The 20,000-nt window shown below is 40.8% G+C and overlaps 1 protein-coding gene across 1 annotated transcript in view; it reads right to left on the bottom strand.

The window, feature by feature from the left end:
• The window catches only part of LOC307045185 (voltage-dependent T-type calcium channel subunit alpha-1I-like), a 211,457-nt gene that overhangs the window by 48,551 nt on the left and 142,906 nt on the right, over positions 1-20,000 (bottom strand). Inside the window, exons 19-24 of the mRNA XM_079690718.1 lie at positions 17,899-18,077; positions 15,480-15,606; positions 13,478-13,603; positions 11,387-11,476; positions 5,295-5,487; positions 2,118-2,269 (exon numbers count right to left, since the gene is read on the bottom strand). Coding sequence (XP_079546844.1) covers positions 2,118-2,269; positions 5,295-5,487; positions 11,387-11,476; positions 13,478-13,603; positions 15,480-15,606; positions 17,899-18,077 — 867 coding nt within the window. The remainder of the gene's footprint in view (positions 1-2,117; positions 2,270-5,294; positions 5,488-11,386; positions 11,477-13,477; positions 13,604-15,479; positions 15,607-17,898; positions 18,078-20,000) is intronic.

Below are 20,000 nucleotides of genomic sequence, written 5' to 3'. Positions count from 1 at the left end.
GTCCCGCCCAGAAGTGAAACCGACCAATGGAACACGGCCAACTCACTGGCTAGCTCGCTCAGAAGTGAACTAACCAATAACAAATAGCTAGGGAAGAGCAAGCGACAAAACTCCTCCCCACCTGTGTATAAATGTTGTGATGATTTTGAAGATCGGCGCTCTTGTTTTTGACTTGCCGTTCCTGAGACGTGTCTCACACGGTGGTAGAACCTGAGCCCGGAGTACTCTGCAGAGTGCTTCGTGATTAGGTGATTAGGTGATTGGGTGATTGGGTGATGTATTGTATGTTTTTGCCATTAAAGCAGATTATTGTTTAACCCTTATCCTGGCTGCTTTGACTTTTCCTTCTTTTAAAACAAACTCATAGAGGAACGTGCGAAGCAGAGATTCTGCCTCAACAGTATATAGAGGTTACATATTAAATTAAATTCATCCTCAATAGACTCTGAGGAAAATCTTACATAACTAATACCTCAATCTGCCAGAGTGTTTATTTTCCAGCAAAGGATAAATGTTTTGCTTGTTGGCAGTTTTGCAGCTGATTCATAGCAGCAGGTTGGCAGCCGGCCTCTGGGAGAGCCCACTTCAAGAAAGACCTTCCCAGATGGTGCTCCACCGCCCACAGAGAGACGCCCTGAAAGGTCTGTGCAAAATCCACTGGTCCATGTCTCTTCTACATCAACATGTGTCCCCTCTTCTTCATGTCTCTCCTACATCAACATGTGTCCCCTCTTCTCCATGTCTCTCCTACATCAACATGTGTCCCCTCTTCTCCATGTTTCTTCTACATCAACATGTGTGACCTCTTCTCCATGTCTCTCCTACATCAACATGTGTCCCCTCTTCTCCATGTCTCTCCTACATCAACATGTGTCCCCTCTTCTTCATGTCTCTTCTACATCAACATGTGTCCCCTCTTCTTCATGACTCTTCTACATCAACATGTGTCCCCTCTTCTCCATGTCTCTTCTACATCAACATGTGTCCCCTCTTCTCCATGTCTCTTCTACATCAACATGTGTCCCCTCTTCTCCATGTCTCTTCTACATCAACATGTGTCCCCTCTTCTCCATGTCTCTTCTACATCAACATGTGTCCCCTCTTCTTCATGTCTCTTCTACATCAACATGTGTCCCCTCTTCTCCATGTCTCTTCTACATCAACATGTGTCCCCTCTTCTTCATGTCTTTCCTACATCAACATGTGTCCCCTCTTCTCCATGTCTGTTCTACATCAACATGTGTCCCCTCTTCTTCATGTCTCTTCTACATCAACATGTGTCCCCTCTTCTTCATGTCTCTTCTACATCAACATGTGTCCTCTCTTCTCCATGTCTCTTCTACATCAACATGTGTCCCCTCTTCTTCATGTGTCTTCTATGTCAACATGTGTCCCCTGTTCTTCATGTCTCTTCTACATCAACATGTGTCCCTTCTTCTTCATGTCTCTTCTACATCAACATGTGTCCTCTCTTCTCCATGTCTCTTCTACATCAACATGTGTCCTCTCTTCTCCATGTCTCTCCTACATCAACATGTGTCCCCTTTTCTTCCTGTCTCTCCTACATCAACACGTGTCCCCTCTTCTCCATGTCTCTTCTGCATCAACATGTGTCCCCTCTTCTTCATGTCTCTTCTACATCAATATATGTCCCCTCTTCTCCATGTCTCTTCTACATCACCATGTGTCCCCTCTTCTCCATGTCTCTTCTACATCAACACGTGTCCCCTCTGTGGAAAGAGACTCTTAAAGTTTCAGGAACAAAGATTCTCTCTCTTTTTGATCCATTTCTATAAAAACCTGTCTGAAAATGAGCTGATCAGATTTTGGCCACTTTGTGATGTCATAACGATGTTTTGTCTTGTGTAACCATTAGCCAATCAGCAACCAAGCTACCCACCCCCCCCCCAGACAGAGAATCAGCACTTTGGAAACAGGGCTGAAACAGAGGGGATTATGGGTAATGCTGCAATGATCTGTTTTGGTGTTTCAGCCAATCAGAGACAGGCTCTGTATATATCTGAGAGCTGTGATATATTGATGAAACAGAGAATAATATGGGACCTTTAAAGAAGTCTGCTCCGTCTGTCTCACTCAAACACCCCCACCATCCCCACCTTTGGCTGGCCGAAGTGCTCCAGAGACATGGTGATGACGTTGATGCAGATGATGAAGGTGATGGTAAGGTCCAGGTAGTGGCTCGTACACAGAGTGTGGATGGCCAGTCGTGTTGGGCCGTATGAGGCGTAGTAGGGCACCTTCTGGGCCTCTGGAGACAGAAAAAGTCAAGAAGAAAGAGGGAAATAAGACGGGTATTGAATCAGTGAAACGGAGGGGGAAATATAATGTGAGGGAAAGAAAGATGGAAACATTGAGAGGGACATTTAAGCACTGAATCGAGGAAAAGCAGAAAAAGGGATTGGAATATTTGGAAATAAATTATTTTACGAGTGAGGGTAGTGGCAATGGAAATAAGATATGGAAAAGTGAGAGAAAAATATATTTGCTTTAAAATAGGAGAAGCGTGCGGAGAAGCCAAAGGAGGTGCACACAGACTGATTTATGTAATGATGTATTTATGCCAAAGGGGTGATGAACGAGGGCACATGAAGAAAGAGCAGAGATAAAACCGTGAGGAAATAATAATACAAAATAAATCAATGATGAATATGAGAGGAAGGTTAAATAGTTTTAAATGACTTGAAATAATGACTCAGTTAAAGTCATTCAGGATGTGGAATTAGACGTATTGGGCACATTTGGATTCAAGCCAGGAGAGAGGGCAGTCCTTAAGAAGATTTAGACCTAAAGGGGACCATGTGCAGTATGTACTGTCTCTACTTTAAAGAGTCCTCCCCTGCTGATGTTCAGGTGTATATCAGTATGTAGTGTCTCTACTTTAAAGAGTCCTCTCCTGCTGATGTTCATGTGTATATCAGTATGTAGTGTCTCTACTTTAAAGAGTCCTCTCCTGCTGATGTTCAGGTGTATATCAGTATGTAGTGTCTCTACTTTAAAGAGTCCTCTCCTGCTGATGTTCATGTGTATATCAGTATGTAGTGTCTCTACTTTAAAGAGTCCTCTCCTGCTGATGTTCAGGTGTATATCAGTATGTAGTGTCTCTACTTTAAAGAGTCCTCTCCTGTTGATGTTCATGTGTATATCAGTATGTAGTGTCTCTACTTTAAAGAGTCCTCTCCTGCTGATGTTCAGGTGTATATCAGTATGTAGTGTCTCTACTTTAAAGAGTCCTCTCCTGCTGATGTTCAGGTGTATATCAGTATGTAGTGTCTCTACTTTAAAGAGTCCTCTCCTGCTGATGTTCAGGTGTATATCAGTATGTAGTGTCTCTACTTTAAAGAGTCCTCTCCTGCTGATGTTCAGGTGTATATCAGTATGTAGTGTCTCTACTTTAAAGAGTCCTCTCCTGCTGATGTCCAGGTGTATATCAGTGTGTAGTGTCTCTACTTTAAAGAGTCCTCTCCTGCTGATGTTCAGGTGTATATCAGTATGTAGTGTCTCTACTTTAAAGAGTCCTCTCCTGCTGATGTCCAGGTGTATATCAGTGTGTAGTGTCTCTACTTTAAAGAGTCCTCTCCTGCTGATGTTCAGGTGTATATCAGTATGTAGTGTCTCTACTTTAAAGAGTCCTCCCCTGCTGATGTTCAGGTGTATATCAGTATGTAGTGTCTCTATTTTAAAGAGTTCTCTCCTGCTGATGTTCAGGTGTATATCAGTATGTAGTGTCTCTATTTTAAAGAGACCTCTCCTGCTGATGTTCAGGTGTATATCAGTATGTAGTGTCTCTACTTTAAAGAGTCCTCTCCTGCTGATGTTCAGGTGTATATCAGTATGTAGTGTCTCTACTTTAAAGAGTCCTCTCCTGCTGATGTTCAGGTGTATATCAGTATGTAGTGTCTCTACTTTAAAGAGTCCTCTCCTGCTGATGTTCAGGTGTATATCAGTATGTAGTGTCTCTACTTTAAAGAGTCCTCTCCTGCTGATGTTCAGGTGTATATCAGTATGTAGTGTCTCTACTTTAAAGAGTCCTCTCCTGCTGATGTTCAGGTGTATATCAGTATGTAGTGTATCTACTTTAAAGAGTCCTCTCCTGCTGATGTTCAGGTGTATATCAGTATGTAGAGTCTCTACTTTAAAGAGTCCTCTCCTGCTGATGTTCAGGTGTATATCAGTATGTAGTGTCTCCTTTAAAGAGTCCTCTTTTCCACTTGTCTCTACCAATGTATTGACCTCCTCTCTTTCTCTATTCCAAAATGACCTACCTCCCTCCTCCATTATTTACTCTCCTCTTCCCTTCCCAGGAGCTTCATATCCATCCATCATACTTTCCCCTCCCTCTCTCCTTCTTGCTCTCCCGATGCTATTTTCCTTTTTTATATCATCCCCATCTTTCTTCCAAACCCTCCTCTACCTCTTCATGCATTTTTCATTTCTTCGTCTTGGCTTCAAAGCCTCCATTTTTCAACCCTAATTTTCCTCGAAACAACTTTCTTATTTCCAGAGGTGGAAGTAACGGAGTACATTTACTCAATAAATATTAACAATAATAATAATAATAATAATAATAACAACAATAATTGTAATAATAATAATAATAATGATAATAATAATAATGATAATAATAATAATAATAATAATAATAATAATAACAATAATAATAATAACAACAATTGTAATAATAATAATAATAATAATAATAATAATGATAATAATAATAATAATAACAAAAATAATTGTAATAATAATAATAATAATTATAATAATAATAATAATAATAACAACAACAAGAATTGTAATAATAATAATAATAATGATAATAATAATAATACAAATAATAATAATAACGATAATAATAACAATAATAATAATAATAATAATAATAATAATAACAACAAGAACTGTAATAATAATAATAATAATAATAATAATAATAATAATAATAATAACAATAATAAAGTTGCTACTACTAATAACAAAAACACTAAATACAATAACATGATAATCAAATAATCAAAAATACATGATATTATGAATATAAAGAGAGAAAATTCAAATAAAAACATTAAATAATAATAACAATAACAATAATAATGAATGACGGAAACAAATAAAGAAGAACAATAAATAAAATATATTATGAATCGATACATAAATAATAAACAAACAAATAAATAGTATTTCTACACTGTGGTATAACTAATATTACTTTATTAAAATATCTGAGTTCTTCTTCCACCCTGCCAACATCTCTACCCCCTGTCCCTCCGCCTTACTTCTCCTCTTCTTCTCCATGCGACGCTGGCGTTTCTCCTCCCGTCTCTTGGCCTCCTCCACCTCCTGGTGCTGACGACACTTGTGGAAGTTCTCCACCACCACGCCCACGAACATGTTGAGGACGAAGAAGCTGACGATCAACAGGAAGGAGATGAAGTAGAGAAGCATCCACGGGCTGTTGTTGGTCGACGGCTGGAGGTCAGGAAGAGAGAGTTGGAAGATCAGGAAGGAGGGGAGAAGAGACGAAGAATATGTGACGGATTAATTGGAAAGTCAAAGTCAGCTTTATTGGCAAGAATTCTGTTGTACATCCAAAAATCTCGAAATATCATTTCTCGAGGTCCTACAGTGTGACATATATACAACAAACAACAACAAAAAGGGCCTAGATAACCGGGGTATACAGTTTAAAATGTTAATGATATGTTAAAGTGTTCAGTGGAGATGGCAGAAAAGTGACTGGTGCTGGATGAGGGAGTGTCTGTCTGTCTGTCTGTCTGTCTGTCTGTCTGTCTATGTGTCTGTCTGTCTATGTGTCTGTCTGTCTGTCTGTCTATGTGTCTGTCTGTCTGTCTGTCTGTCTGTCTGTCTGTCTGTCTGTCTGTCTGTCTGTCTGTCTGTCTGTCTGTCTGTCTGTCTGTCTGTCTGTCTGTCTGTCTGTCTGTCTGTCTGTCTGTCTGTGTGTGTGTGTGTGTGTGTGTGTGTGTGTTAGAGTCCAGGACCATTTGGGGCAGGGGAGGAAGGTCGGAGGCAGGGTGGAGAGTTGAAGGGAGAGATGTCAGAGGGAGGTAGGGAGGGGAGAGAAAATGGTGGTGTCTGTGACAGGAAGTAAGGAAGACGTAAGGGAGGTCAGCGGCTGGAGGTGAGGAAGAGAGAGTTGGAAGAACAAGGATGAAGAAAAAGGGGAGAACTGGATGAGACACAAGCTAGGAAATAGTAGAGTAGGTGGAAAGGAAGTAAGGATGAGGAAAGGGAGGACTGGCAGAAGAGTTCACTCAGAAAGGTGAGGAAAGCTCAAAGTGACACATAAGGAAAGAATGGACGATGGGAACAAAGAGTGATTGGTGAGAAAGGTCAGAAAGAAAATTGAAATATCTGAGAATAAAGTGAGAAATAAGAATGAGTACAAGACGCTGGAGGAAGAGGTCGGCTACTCCCCACGTCTGCATATCTGCGAGGGTCCACTATGGTCCTTAAATAATTAACCATATCTACGACGGTCTGCACAAACTGTACACCTCGTTTAGGACGACGTCTGCCCATGCTCCAGACTCTAGTCCAGTTGGAGGCCTTTCACCTTTAGCTAATTCGCTGAGAAGAAGAAAAATAAGCTAACAAAATGAATGGGTGGTTTGAAAAGAGGTTGTTTGTTGACATTGGCTTTAAGGACTGTTAAAAACACGGATATCATTTGTCTTCTAGTGAAAGCAAAGAGCCGAATGGGGTCATACTGAGGTACAGGCCCTGACACACTGACCCGATTTTGGGAGTCAGAGGCAGTCGGGCATTTGCGGCGCCCTGCTCTGATTGGCTGTTCAGCTTAGCGAGTCAGTGCATGAGAAGCGAAGCGGAAGTGAGGGACCAAAACAGACGGTTAATCTTTTTCATTTTCGTCTCACCCGGAGGCAAGAGTTTCTTTTTTATGTTTACATGTTTTCGATCGACGACAGAGAGAGAGAATGGAACCCAGACGCTATTTGTTGTTTGTTTATATCACGCAGCCCGTTCTTCTTCTCTCGGTGTATAGTCGTCTCTTTTGAATGACGAATACACACTACCGCTGTCTGCTGGTCAGGACAGTTATTGCCACTCGTCGACTGAAGTCTTTGCGGTGTGTTCGTAGGCGGGCGGCTTAAAAGTCGGTACGCGTTCTTTGGTCTCAGGTCGGTGTGTAGCGGCCTTAAGAGTCAATTGTGTTATGAATGAAACCGACAAGCGACACGAACAGTCTGTACGAGCCTTAACACTAGAACCGCCAACGGGTACATTTTACCCGCAGCTGTTTTTTTATTGTATGTAACTTTTTTTCCATAACATATTAAAGTCTCCCAGTCCGTGACTTTTCCTGAAAGTGTGTTATGTAGCACCCTCTGTTGTTAACAATTGTCAATAGGAAGTCAGATTGAAAAAATCGCCAAATAAAATGCCATTTCTACCCATATCCGCTAGCGGGTAATATTTACCTCATAGAAAATGCAGCGTAAACATGACTTGTTGCTATAGCAACGCCTTTTGTCTACATCGGTTCCTTATGGATAGAGAGATAGAGAGAGAGAGATAGATAGATATATTGATAGATAGAGAAAGAGAGAGATAGATATATAGTTATAGATAGTGTAACATCTTGGAGAATACAAGATCTTGGATGACTGAGCTCACGTTGAGGACGTAATGCATGTGTGCAGGTTACGTGCCAGTTGAAGAAAGATGGACACTCGGAATGAGAGAAGTAGTCCGCGTCGTCTATTTATGTAGACAATTATATGTTCATAGAACAGAACATTACAGAAGGATCGATAGAGAGAGATAGAGAGATTTGTACCTAAACAAAACACAAGTCTAACACCAAGCCTTTAAATCAGCACTCTTAGCGATATTTTAAACTTCATGCTATCTGCACAAACTATGTCATATGAAAAGCTGAGAGTCCACAGATTCTATTGGTATAAGTTTCATCCCTGTGCGATCAAAACTCACTGTTCTGTATGATAAATAAAATAACATTGTACCTTGAAAATCTATAGCGGGTACATTTTACCCGTTGGCGGTTTTAGGTATACAGCTACCTCTGGCGGTTCTAGTGTTAAGGAAACTGAAGATGCCAGAAGGGAGCTCAAAGTAGAAACAGCCATCCCTGGAACCCTCCAAACCTGAACATTTGCTATCTATGACTTGATGATTGGAAAGAGGATCAGGAAGACATAGGCACCGTTTGAAGTCAAGCTGAGGACGATGCGGTTCACGGTCAAAGCCTTTTCCCTCAATCACCTGGTTCAGAGAGAACATCCCGAGTGGAGTTTTTAGGCCTTCATCATGCCTGCTTTGATTTCATCCTATCATCCAAAGATTTACATTCACACCTTCAGGTCATTGACTATTTCCAATTCATATAATCTTTAGAACTGACTAAGTGTTAGCTCTGAAATAAATGGGTGGTTGTTTCAGGATCTACCTAACCTCTCAAATCAGTCCCTTTATCCCCATCCAGGATTAGCACAGGGTAAGAGCTATCATATGGTTCAGCACAATATATACATTTAAGGCAAACCCCTACGGATGTTTAGTTTGTAACCTGGGAAATGCTGATTTAGTTTATCAATGGCAAACAGGAAACTGGGGGAAGTCATCTATTGTTCCATTTTTAGAAACTATTGAAATGCCACTCCACGCCCAATTACAGTCATCCAATTAACACCCCACAGCCAGTGCAGTCCAGCTGTCCTGCAGCTGTAACTGGGAACAAAGGCAGTGACAGACATGGAGACAATGTGAGGAACAGAGCGGGATGCTTGGCTGCGGAGGAAGCCATCGCAGCGAGTCATTAGCAAACAAAACAATCAAGTTCAGCTGCAATGACACGAGAGTCAGGTTTTCAATTTGGAGGATGGTTAGGTGTTGAAAGCAAAGGGAGATGTGAGAATGGGATTAGTCAGTCAGAGGGTTGGACCCTGAGGAGAGCCAACTGAATCACCAGGATCATTCCCTGCCTTTAATAGATTCACGAATGTTCAAATAAAACCAATTATAAAGACAATCTGCTCACTTTGAAGCCGCTTCAGAAGACTCGTTTGTATCCTGCCTTCAGACTCTGAGAGTACGATGCGTGCGATTATGGGAACGTTAATTGAAATTAAAGCATTATATATGTGAGTTGCAAGAACGTAAACTGCCATTTAAAATGATCTGAAACTAATCTTAATCTTGTGTAAAAAGTGTGTTTACATGAAATATAGCTGAGCAGTTAAATCAGGACTGAGAAAGAGAGAACGTTTAAAAACAGCTGGCAAATCAGGATGCCATTGTTAGTTCACAAAAGTTGCAGAGATTGTAAATAAAATGTACCTGCAGCTGTTTTTATATATAACTTTGGAATACAACTTATATATTCATGAACCCCAGTGTGTGCCTCAACCCTTGAGTTGTGTTCAAAGGCCGTTACCGTTCATGGTGTTCGCCGGTCACATTCTGACCCATGATTTATCTCGGTCCAAATTTTTTTTTGCTATCATCCAATATGGTTTTAACTACATCATAACTAACTTATAGTTCATTCATAACCGTACAATCCTGTTGTCATTTTATTTTATGGCCCCTAAAGACATTACACCACATATTTAAGTAAAACATTATATTTCCTATAGTGAAGACGGTGGATCATTATCTGACTATAATAGACTATTAGAATACAATCTCCCCAAAACAAGTTTACAATGATTGTTACAGTGGATGAAGGGGGTGGGGGAGGGGGGGTGTCTAAAGTCAAAGATGAATCTTGATTGGGCCAAATTTGACCTCGAGTCACCCACAACACCAGTCTATCCAGACACCAAATTATACATTTGTCTTTTTAGAGACCTTCGGACTTGGCTAAAATTGTCAAAATCTGTCTTGTAGTGTTTCTATAGCTGTTATGGAGGATATCATGAAGCCTTGTTCCGTAAAAAAAGAAACTAGAGCGTAGTTATTATATAGTTTTAACTTGAAACGGGTCACGGGAGACCCAGGGTTTCCGTTAGCCGCTAATTACCGGTTTTTAGCTGGTAAAATGTAATAAAAACCGGTAAATTCAAAACCTGCCGGTCAAAATGTCCGATGCTCCGATCGATTGGCCTCCGATCATTATCGGCCGATATGATATTCACTCTTAATAGTTTGATCTGTGCTCTCTATAAAGGCCGATCAGGAGAGCTGTGTCTGATCGATATGGACATAAACGCGAGTGAAGTAACCGGACGCGAGAGAGATCAGATCAGCTGCTGAGTCTGACCTGAAGCCCCGCCCACTGTTTAGTGCGCTGCATGAGAAACTGACGGGCTGTCAGGAGAGAGAGAGAGGAAAGACAGAGATAGAGAGAGAGAGAGAGAGAGAGAGAGAGAGAGCGAGAGAGAGAGAGGATCCGTTTCTCCCGTATTGTACTTTATCTACAAGTAGTTTCTTTGAATGTAATAATGATGTTGTTTGTGGAATCATTTGTTGAAAAATGAATCTGAACTTTTCGATCTGTTACGATTATAAACTGAAGCAATATAAAAACGAGCCCCATTAACTGAGTTTTAAACATCAGCATATCCGGTCAGAGTCCGGTGATTACCTGCTAACGGAAACTCTGCTACACAACTCTTATTATTATTGAAACATAACCGGTAAGTTTCAAATTTGTCCGGTAAAATAAATTCTGTCCGGACATTTGACCAGCGAGAAAAAATCCTAGCGGAAACCCTGACCCGAACACAACATAAGGGTTAAAATGTGTTTTGTAAATAAATTGGCTCCATTTCCATTTCCATCAGGCATTAGACCTGCCTAATACGAGAAGCAAAGAAGAGTCCGGTCATCGGGAGGTTTCAGGACTGAGCACTGATCTGGGGTCACAGTGACTGTTGTTGTGAGCAGCATTTGATTAAAATGAACCTCGTACCTTGAATATCAAAGCATTAAAGCAGCAAACCGGGGGCGGTTGTTAGGTATCTAGCGACCCCTTCTAGTTCTAGGGAATGAAATGCCGAAAATGAATCATCAGCAACTAGGCCGTCATGCTTTTTGGATATGTTTCTGTTGGATCTAGTTGAGCTGGTTTGGCTATGTGATCAGGAAGCCTCTTCGTGGAGGAGTGGTGGGAACATCCAACTGGGTGGAGGTCCCGCGCTGACCAGAAGGAAGGATTTCAAATCCCATCTGGTCTCAGAACGCGTGGGATTCCCCGGAAAGAGATCAAGATGAAGGCACGTGGGAGAAGCTGCTCAGTTTCTGCCACTGAGAGCCGGACAACCCGTGGGAGATGTGAAGACTTCCAGTGTGTCTGCTTGTTATGGAGTGTTTTATAAAAGCGTAATCACACCAGTGAGTATTTAGTCCATGTGTGTGATATTACCTGCTGGTCTATGCCCACTGCGTCCAGCCCGTGGTACATGATGTTCACCCAGCCGTCTTTAGAGGCCAACACAAACAGTGACATCAGAGCCTGTAGGACACACACACACACACACACACACACACACACACACACACACACACACACACACACACACACACACACACACACACACACACACACACACACACACACACACACACACACACACACACACACACACACACACACACACACACACACACACACACACACACACACACAAAACCCAAACGTTTTTAGTTTCACTCAACCCTAACCCTAATTCAATCATATTTAAAATAACATACTTAACGTAATTTGTCTTCTTATTTTAATATATATCTACTCTATAGATATATTTATTGTATTGTTGAAATGTATATAAAGTGTATATATACCGTTTACTTTTATTTCCTACTATTGACGTATGTATATTTTTAATGTCGATGTTGATACATATGAGTTAGATTTGTTCATGTTCAATTACTTGTTTACATGCAAAACAATTCCCCAAATTGTGATCAAACTAGTATATCTGATCTGATCTCATTCAGCAATGCACTTATTTCTTTCTGACAGCTTTAAACACCAACCTTTTGACATTTCTATAATATGATCACAAGTAAAATATATTTATGTAAGAAGATAATTATGTTAGTTAGTTGTATGTTAATGTTCTAGTGTACCACTCAATTCAACACTACCTTTTCAAAAGCTTTATCCTTTTACATTAACAGTTGAAATCCTACCTTTTTTTATTTACCGTAATTTTCGGACTATAAGCCGCGCCTTTTTTCCCATTTTTCGACGCTGCGGCTTATATAACGGTGCGGCTAATCTATGGATTGTTACAGCTAATGATCTACAGCAGTGGTTTTCAACCAGTGGTACGGGGACAAACTGTCTCGCTCTCGTAATGTCTGTCTGTCTTGCTCTCGTTCTGTCTCTCGTACCACTCTCGGTTCCACTTTTACTTTTGCGCGCTACCTGTCTCACTCTTTTCCGGCCTCCAGCTTTTCCTGCTGGAGCCCGCCGCTTAAAGGTGGGGGGCTCGGACCGGCCATAGAGCCCATAGAGTTAAAAGTGGTGGACTGTAACCTGTAAAATCCATAGATTTAGGAGGTCCCCTAGTGGCCGTTAGCTGTAAAATCCATAGATTTAGGAGGTCCCCTAGTGGCCGTTAGCTGTAAAATCCATAGATTTAGGAGGTCCCCTAGTGGCCGTTAGCTGTAAAATCCATAGATTTAGGAGGTCCCCTAGTGGCCGTTAGCTGTAAAATCCATAGATTTAGGAGGTCCCCTAGTGGCCGTTAGCTGTAAAATCCATAGATTTAGGAGGTCCCCTAGTGGCCGTTAGCTGTAAAATCCATAGATTTAGGAGGTCCCCTAGTGGCCGTTAGCTGTAAAAATCCATAGATTAGCCGCACCGTTATATAAGCCGCGGGGTTGAAAAATGGGAAAAAAGGCGCGGCTTATAGTCCGAAAATTACGGTACTTACCGTAAAAATATTACTGAAAACAAATGACCCAAGTAACATTAATAATTTGTCATCTTATTTAGATATCTATATCTACTCTTTAGATTTGGATATTTTATTGTTGAAATGTACAATATATACTTACTGTTTAAATGTATTTCCTACTATTGATATACAGTATACATTTTGACTGTTGATGTTGATCTCATTTAGCAATGCACTTATTTCTTTCTGACAGCTTTAAACACCAACCTTTTGACATTTCTATAATATGATCACAAGGAAAATATTTTTAGGTAAGAAGATAATTATGTTAGTTAGTTGTATGTTAATGTTCTAGTGTACCAACACTACCTTTTCAAAAGCTTTATCCTTTCACATTAACAGTTGAAATCATAACTTTTTTTATTTACCGTAATAACTTTTTTCTGGAACATCTCTCTCTCTAAGAAATTCTTCTTGTACTTCTATAGGACACATTCTGTGCGGTACAGTGTGCTCATTATTTAAGTTATGAGAAGGTTCACGTAAATATGTTCAAAACCATCCAGACGAAGTTTCAGCGATGTATTTCCCTCTCTCTTGTACAGTACCTGTCCGAGGTTATCAAAGTTGTATTTGTGGTGCACCCATCGATAGTTGGCAGCCACACAGTCGGATTTGTTGGTGATGTTCTTCACGTCGAAACCCACGCAGTAGTAGAACTTCCCTTTGAACAGCTGCGAGGGAACACACACACACACACACACACACACACACACACACACACACACACGAAGTCATGACAACACTCGAGTGTTCCCAGTTCTTTCAAGCAGCTTTTGAAGTAATTTCGTAATTAGCGTCCGTAACGAGAGCCTGGATAAGCGAAGGCTCTGAAAACACTTGAAGTCTCCTCCTGAGAGATGTTTTTAATTCTCAATCATTTTGAACACATCAAAGTGGGGAGTGGGTAAAATGAAGCTTACTGGAAGATGCAGAAGGAATAATAATGTGGGGAAGAACAGGGTGGGATTGACAAGTAGATACAAAATAAATACTGGACTGCAATGTCGTAAAACAATGGGGAAAACTAATGAAGTTGCCTGTAAATACGATAACACACATATTATTATATAAACCTGTTGAGCTTTACTTCCAGTGTTGAAACTGCTTGTAATGTTGTTATGTTATGCTTTCTCAGTATTTACTACAGTTTAACCCTCTAAGGCCCGCTGTTGTAATTTCACAACATTACTTTAAGCTATCCTAAAAAGTCAGTAAATGTTTTTTTAAAGACCACATTTACATCGTCAAAAGGTCCTTTTGTTCAGCCTCACAATGCCATTGGGTAGTCCATGTGTTTATAGGTCCTGCCCTCTGGTCATACACTCACAAAACAAAGTAAAATGCCTCAAAAAAATGTGGGTGATTATTACAATGTACATATTTAGTTATTGGGGAATACATTTATCAAATTAGATTTTGAGCAGCTTATGTCTTTTTGTAATATTACAACACCGGGTCAGTGTGGTAGTCAAAATAGCAGGAGCACCTGTCATGGAGATTGCCCTTCTTATATGTTCACATATGGAAATAAAACACTAATAGAAATATAATGTCTTTGATAATTCACTAAGTTCTAAATGTGTCCACTGTTAAGACAATGTTTGAGGAAGGGCCAATCTGTATTTTTTCTGAAAATCTCAGAATTCAGACTTTTCAGAATTGCTGTCATAAAAAAAAAAAAATGTGAATTCTGACTTTTGAGTTTTGAGTTTGAGTTCTGACTGCAGACTAATATTTCTTCATAATTCTGACTTTCTTTTCTCAGAATTTTGAGTTTTTCAAATGTTTTATCAGAATCTTCCAAACATTTTTTTTCTTTCTCCGAACTCATTTTTTTCCCAGATCTCTGACTTTTTTCTGGATTTGCCTTATTTTCATCTTCAGATTTTTTTTCTCCAAATTCCTCATATTTTTCAAATCTTGAATTTTCCAGGATTTTGCCTTTTTTCAGAATTCAAATTTTTACCCAAAGTTTGACTCTTTTTCAAATTTTCAACAGAAATCTGACTTTTTCCAGGATTTTACATCACAATTTTGACTTTTTTCTCATTATTTTTTACTTTTCACAGGTCTAACACTTCTTGTAGTCTTGAGTGCATTGATTTAAGTGAACCCTCAAATGCACTGTATATATTTTTGCAAAGGTTGAGGATCATCATAAACCCATGTGCAGGGATAAAGCAAACGTTGGTCTTCTGAACTCAGCAGGTCTGATGGAAACTGAGTGAATGTGCTCTAATGAGCCGTGCTTTCACTGAGGGTGAAACAGGGTCTCCACCGTTCATCTTTAACCATTCATTTTTTTGCTTGAAGTGGAAGTTAGGAGCATAATTGTGACCTAGCATATTTCCACCCACTTTAATAATCATGCATAACAACTTAACTGGGGCCACGGCGTGCATAAGGGTCACTGTGTTAGCTTGTATGACTTTATTTAACATAGTTGGACCATCTCAAGGCCAACTAAACATGTTGCAGAGTCCATAGAATTGAATTGAAGACGTGCACAATCCTCAGGGAAATAAAAGACAAAAGAACTCCATGTACCTGAACACCAAGGATACCGAAGATGATGAAGAAGGCGCAGCAGATGAGCACGATGTTGCCGATGGGCTTGAGGGACGTGATGAGCGTCTCGACGACCAGCTTCAGCCCTGGAGCTCTGCTGATCACCCTGAAGGAGCGAGGGGGGTGAACAGAGACTCAGTGAGGCAGAGAGAGACTGAGGATAGGAACATTATGAAACAAATAAAGAATTATAGAAAACAATTTCTTTTTTTAAAAAAGATTAACTCATTTTGAGAAAAGTTTCATTTTCAGAAAAAATTCATATAAAAAAATCTAACATTTAAAAAAAAGTCAGAATTTGAGACGAACAAAGAATTCTGAAAAAAAAGTAGGAATAATGAAAAAGTCAGAATTACGAGAAAGAAAGTCAGAATTGAAATGTGGCCCTAATCCTCTCCCTTGAACGTTGTCTCAAACATGTATCAAATACTGAGACATGGAATCCAAAGCATCAGAAAGACTGATTTGGACCAAAACATGTGCATCATCATCAGACTGTAAGTGCCTCCTGTATGACTTTTTGATTTCCAATATACCGTAATTTTCGGACTATAAGCCGCGCCTTTTTTCCCATTTTTCGACGCTGAGGCTTATATAACGGTGCGGCTAATCTATGGATTTTTACAGCTAACGGCCACTAGGGGACCTCCTAAATCTATGGATTTTACAGCTAACGGCCACTAGGGGACCTCCTAAATCTATGGATTGTTACAGCTAACGGCCACTAGGGGACCTCATAAATCTATGGATTTTACAGGTTACAGTCCACCACCTTTAACTCTATGGGCTCTATGGCCGGTCCGCGCCCCCCACCTTTAAGCGGCGGGCTCCAGCAGGAAAAGCTGGAGGCCGGAAAAGAGTGAGACAGGTAGCGCGCAAAAGTAAAAGTGGAACCGAGAGTGGTACGAGAGACAGAACGAGAGCAAGAAAGACAGACATTACGAGAGCGAGACAGTTTGTCCCCGTACCACTGGTTGAAAACCGCTGCTGTAGATCACTGCCGGTACGTGCGCTGGGAGCGCACCGTTTAAGTTTGAAAGTTGAAAAGTTTGTGTGTCTGAAACGCTATGTGATACAGTACAGTTTACACAGCACATGTTCTGTAGCTACTATTGCTCTAAATGCTAACACTTGAATACGTTATGCAAATATGCAACTTGTTTGTTGAAATGTTAATAAATGGGAGCTTCCTCAAACAGCCATCTCTTTCCCGACAATCCCCTCTGTGCACGAACCCTTACATATGGTAATGAAACATTAAAACACCTGCGGCTTATAGTCCAGTGCGGCTTATATATGTACACATCATTCAATTTAGCTGCTGCGGCTGATATTCAGGTGAGCCTTATAGTCCGGAAATTACGCTACTACAGTTTGTGAGAGGCAGACTGATACTGTTTAGCAAAGGAGTAGTTTGACATTTTGAGATATATTTATCTGCCTTGTGGTGGAGAGGTCTACGAGGAATTGACACCACACTCACCTGTATCGGAAATATGACCCAACCTCGAGAAGCCGATTAGCATAGCACAAATTAGCATAGTGCAAAGACTAGAAATAGGAGGCAACAGCTAGCCTAGGTCCGTCTGACTGTAAACCCATCTACCAGCACCTCTAAAGCTCACTTATGGTATGTCTGTTTAATCCGTATAAAGATTCAATGAGGGGTTATCTATCTAGTCCAATAACTGGAGTCTCAACTTGTTGCCAGGCAACTGCTCTGATAGCAGGTGCAGATTTGAATACTTCTGGGTTGTTCTCCACTGCTTTTAAAATATAATACACTGTAGTTTGCCTTATATACTCATTGTCCTAAGTTTTTTTGTTTTTTTAGATTTTATGGTTATTTGTATAGTTAGATTTAAATCTGGTGTAAATACTTTTTGAATGCTAAATTGTTTCTTAAAAAAATGCTTCTTTTTTTTTACCTACTTTTCAACTTCTTCTTTTTAGATTGTTTATGTTCGCACAACCAGATACCAAAGCAAATATGTGTAAACGTACGTGGCAATAAACTTGATTCAGATTCTGATTCCAGTTGTTGCATGCTAAGCTAAGCTAGCTGTCTCCTAGCTGACAGATATGAAGGTAGCATCTTAGTAGGGACTCCATTGCCAAGTTCAGCTTTAACTATTGTATACAATAACAACAAAATTAATCTTTGAACACAACAACCAAACAATTGTTATTATGCTAATGCTAATGCTAATGCTTATTCAAAAATATATAAATCCGAACACATCATGCAACATAGTTGTTTTTCATGTTTCATGACAGCTCCCTTTTGGATAGTCAGCTAAAGGAAGTGAAAAGTCATTCCTAATTAGTGATTTCACCAAACATGTCAACAAGCTTTCTTTGATTGGGTGTGACCACAAAGAGCGTCTTTTCTTCTAACCTGAGGGGGCGGAGCGTCCGAAGCAACCTGAGCACCCGGAGAACCCCGAGGATCTTGGCTCCGCCCGCCATGGACACCACGATGTCGATCAGGGACACGAACACGAGGAAACCATCGAGGATGTTCCAGCTGCTCCTCAGATAGGCTTTCTCCCCCACGTACAGGCCCATGGACACCACCTGGAGACATGCACAAGCTCACACTTTGATATGCACATTCCTCACTTAGCCCCTCAAACTGCTATTTTATTTCATGTCAGCTGGCAGGAGAGGAGACATTTGAACATCGTGAGATGAAAGTATACTCAGGATGGGAGGAGGAGGCGTGTGATGGAGGGAGAAGTGTTGAATCAGAACGAGTTACATTTCCAAAGAGATGAAAGGAGGGAATATGAGGACATAGAGGATAAAAGAGTCTCCTGTTATTCTGTGTTTCATCAATACATCACAGTTCTCAGATATATACAGAGCCTGTCTCTGATTGGCTGAAACAGATCATTGCAGTATTACCCATAATCCCCTCTGTTTCAGCCCTGTTTCCAGAGTGCTGATTCTCTGTCTGTTACTTTAGTTGAAAATAAGGAGCCCCTCCCCACGCCCCTCTGAGAGACATTTGGTTAGAAAGAACTCAATGGAGCTCTAGGAGGAGATTCAGGTGATAAGGGGGGGGGGGGGGGTACCTTGGTTGCTGATTGGCTAATGGTTACACAAGACAACACATCGTTATGACATCATCAAGTGTCCAAAATCTGATCAGCTCATTTTCAGACAGGTTTTTATAGAAATGGATCAAAAAGAGAGAGAATCTTTGTTCCTGAAACTTTCAGAGTCTCTTTCCACAGAGGGGACACATGTTGATGAAGAAGAGACATGAAGAAGAGGGGACACATGTTGATGTAGAAGAGACATGAAGAAGAGGGGACACATGTTGATGTAGAAGAGACATGAAGAAGAGGGGACACATGTTGATGTAGAAGAGACATGGAGAAGAGGGGACACATGTTGATGTAGGAGAGACATGAGGAAGAGGGGAAACACGTTGATGTAGAAGAGACATGAAGAAGAGGGGACATATGTTGATGTAGAAGAGACATGAAGAAGAGGGGACACATGTTGATGAAGAAGAGCCATGAAGAAGAGGGGACACATGTTGATGTAGAAGAGACATGGAGAAGAGGGGACACATGTTGATGTAGAAGAGACATGAAGAAGAGGGGACACATGTTGATGTAGAAGAGACATGGTGAAGAGGGGACACATGTTGATGTAGAAGAGACATGAAGGTGACCTTTAACTGACACACAGATGTTGAGACGTTGTGTGAGAAGCTAAAAAGTTGCAGTGGTACATATTTCAGTTTCTCTCTCAGAGTCAGAGTGTGTCATCTTTCAGCCGCAGCTGGATGGGAGGTCCTGCTCACCAGGAGAGCTCCGATGGGGATTGAACCAAAAAGAATATCTTAAAAAACTAAAATAAGGGTATGGGCGAGGCTCAAAGAGAAAGTTTGAGTTTGTGTGTCATGTTGAAGGAGAACCAGAAAAGGATCAACGTCTCGTATTCCTTGTAGGGCAATAGAAAGCCACCGAAGGCGTATCAGGAACGCTGGAGAAATCTAGGCGTAAGAATGATGTTAGGGCATCTGTTTTTGGGAACGTAGTGATGATGGCACCCTGCTGTTGGGTACCTGGAGGCAGGAAGTCGTTGTTGGGAACGCGTCAAACTGTAGGAAAACATCTTCAGAAATAACTCCTATAACCCAATCCACCTTGTAAGGGAATATTTCTGTCTTACTCCTAAGCGTCAAAGAATAATTCTTCCTTACTCCTAAGAGATTTAACATTATTCTGTGTGTTGACATTTACGACCATCCCTGCTTCTAATCTCCCGTAAGGAATGTGTTAATGCAGTCGTATGTTGATACTAGGTTTTATGGCCTGACCTGGTGGGCACAGGGGGGGGGGGGGGGGGGGGTTTACGACTGTGAGAACGCTGGCTTTCTAAGCTCCACAGATGTGAGAGACATCTCCTGTGTCTGCAGATGTTTACGCCCGTCCCCAATATGTGGATTTGACTCTCTGTAAACTAGTTAAAAGGTCTATCGAG

This window comes from Notothenia rossii (genome assembly GCF_949606895.1).
Source record: "Notothenia rossii genome assembly, chromosome: 1".
NCBI lineage: Eukaryota > Metazoa > Chordata > Actinopteri > Perciformes > Nototheniidae > Notothenia > Notothenia rossii.
This window is presented reverse-complemented; position numbering and strand designations above follow the sequence as displayed.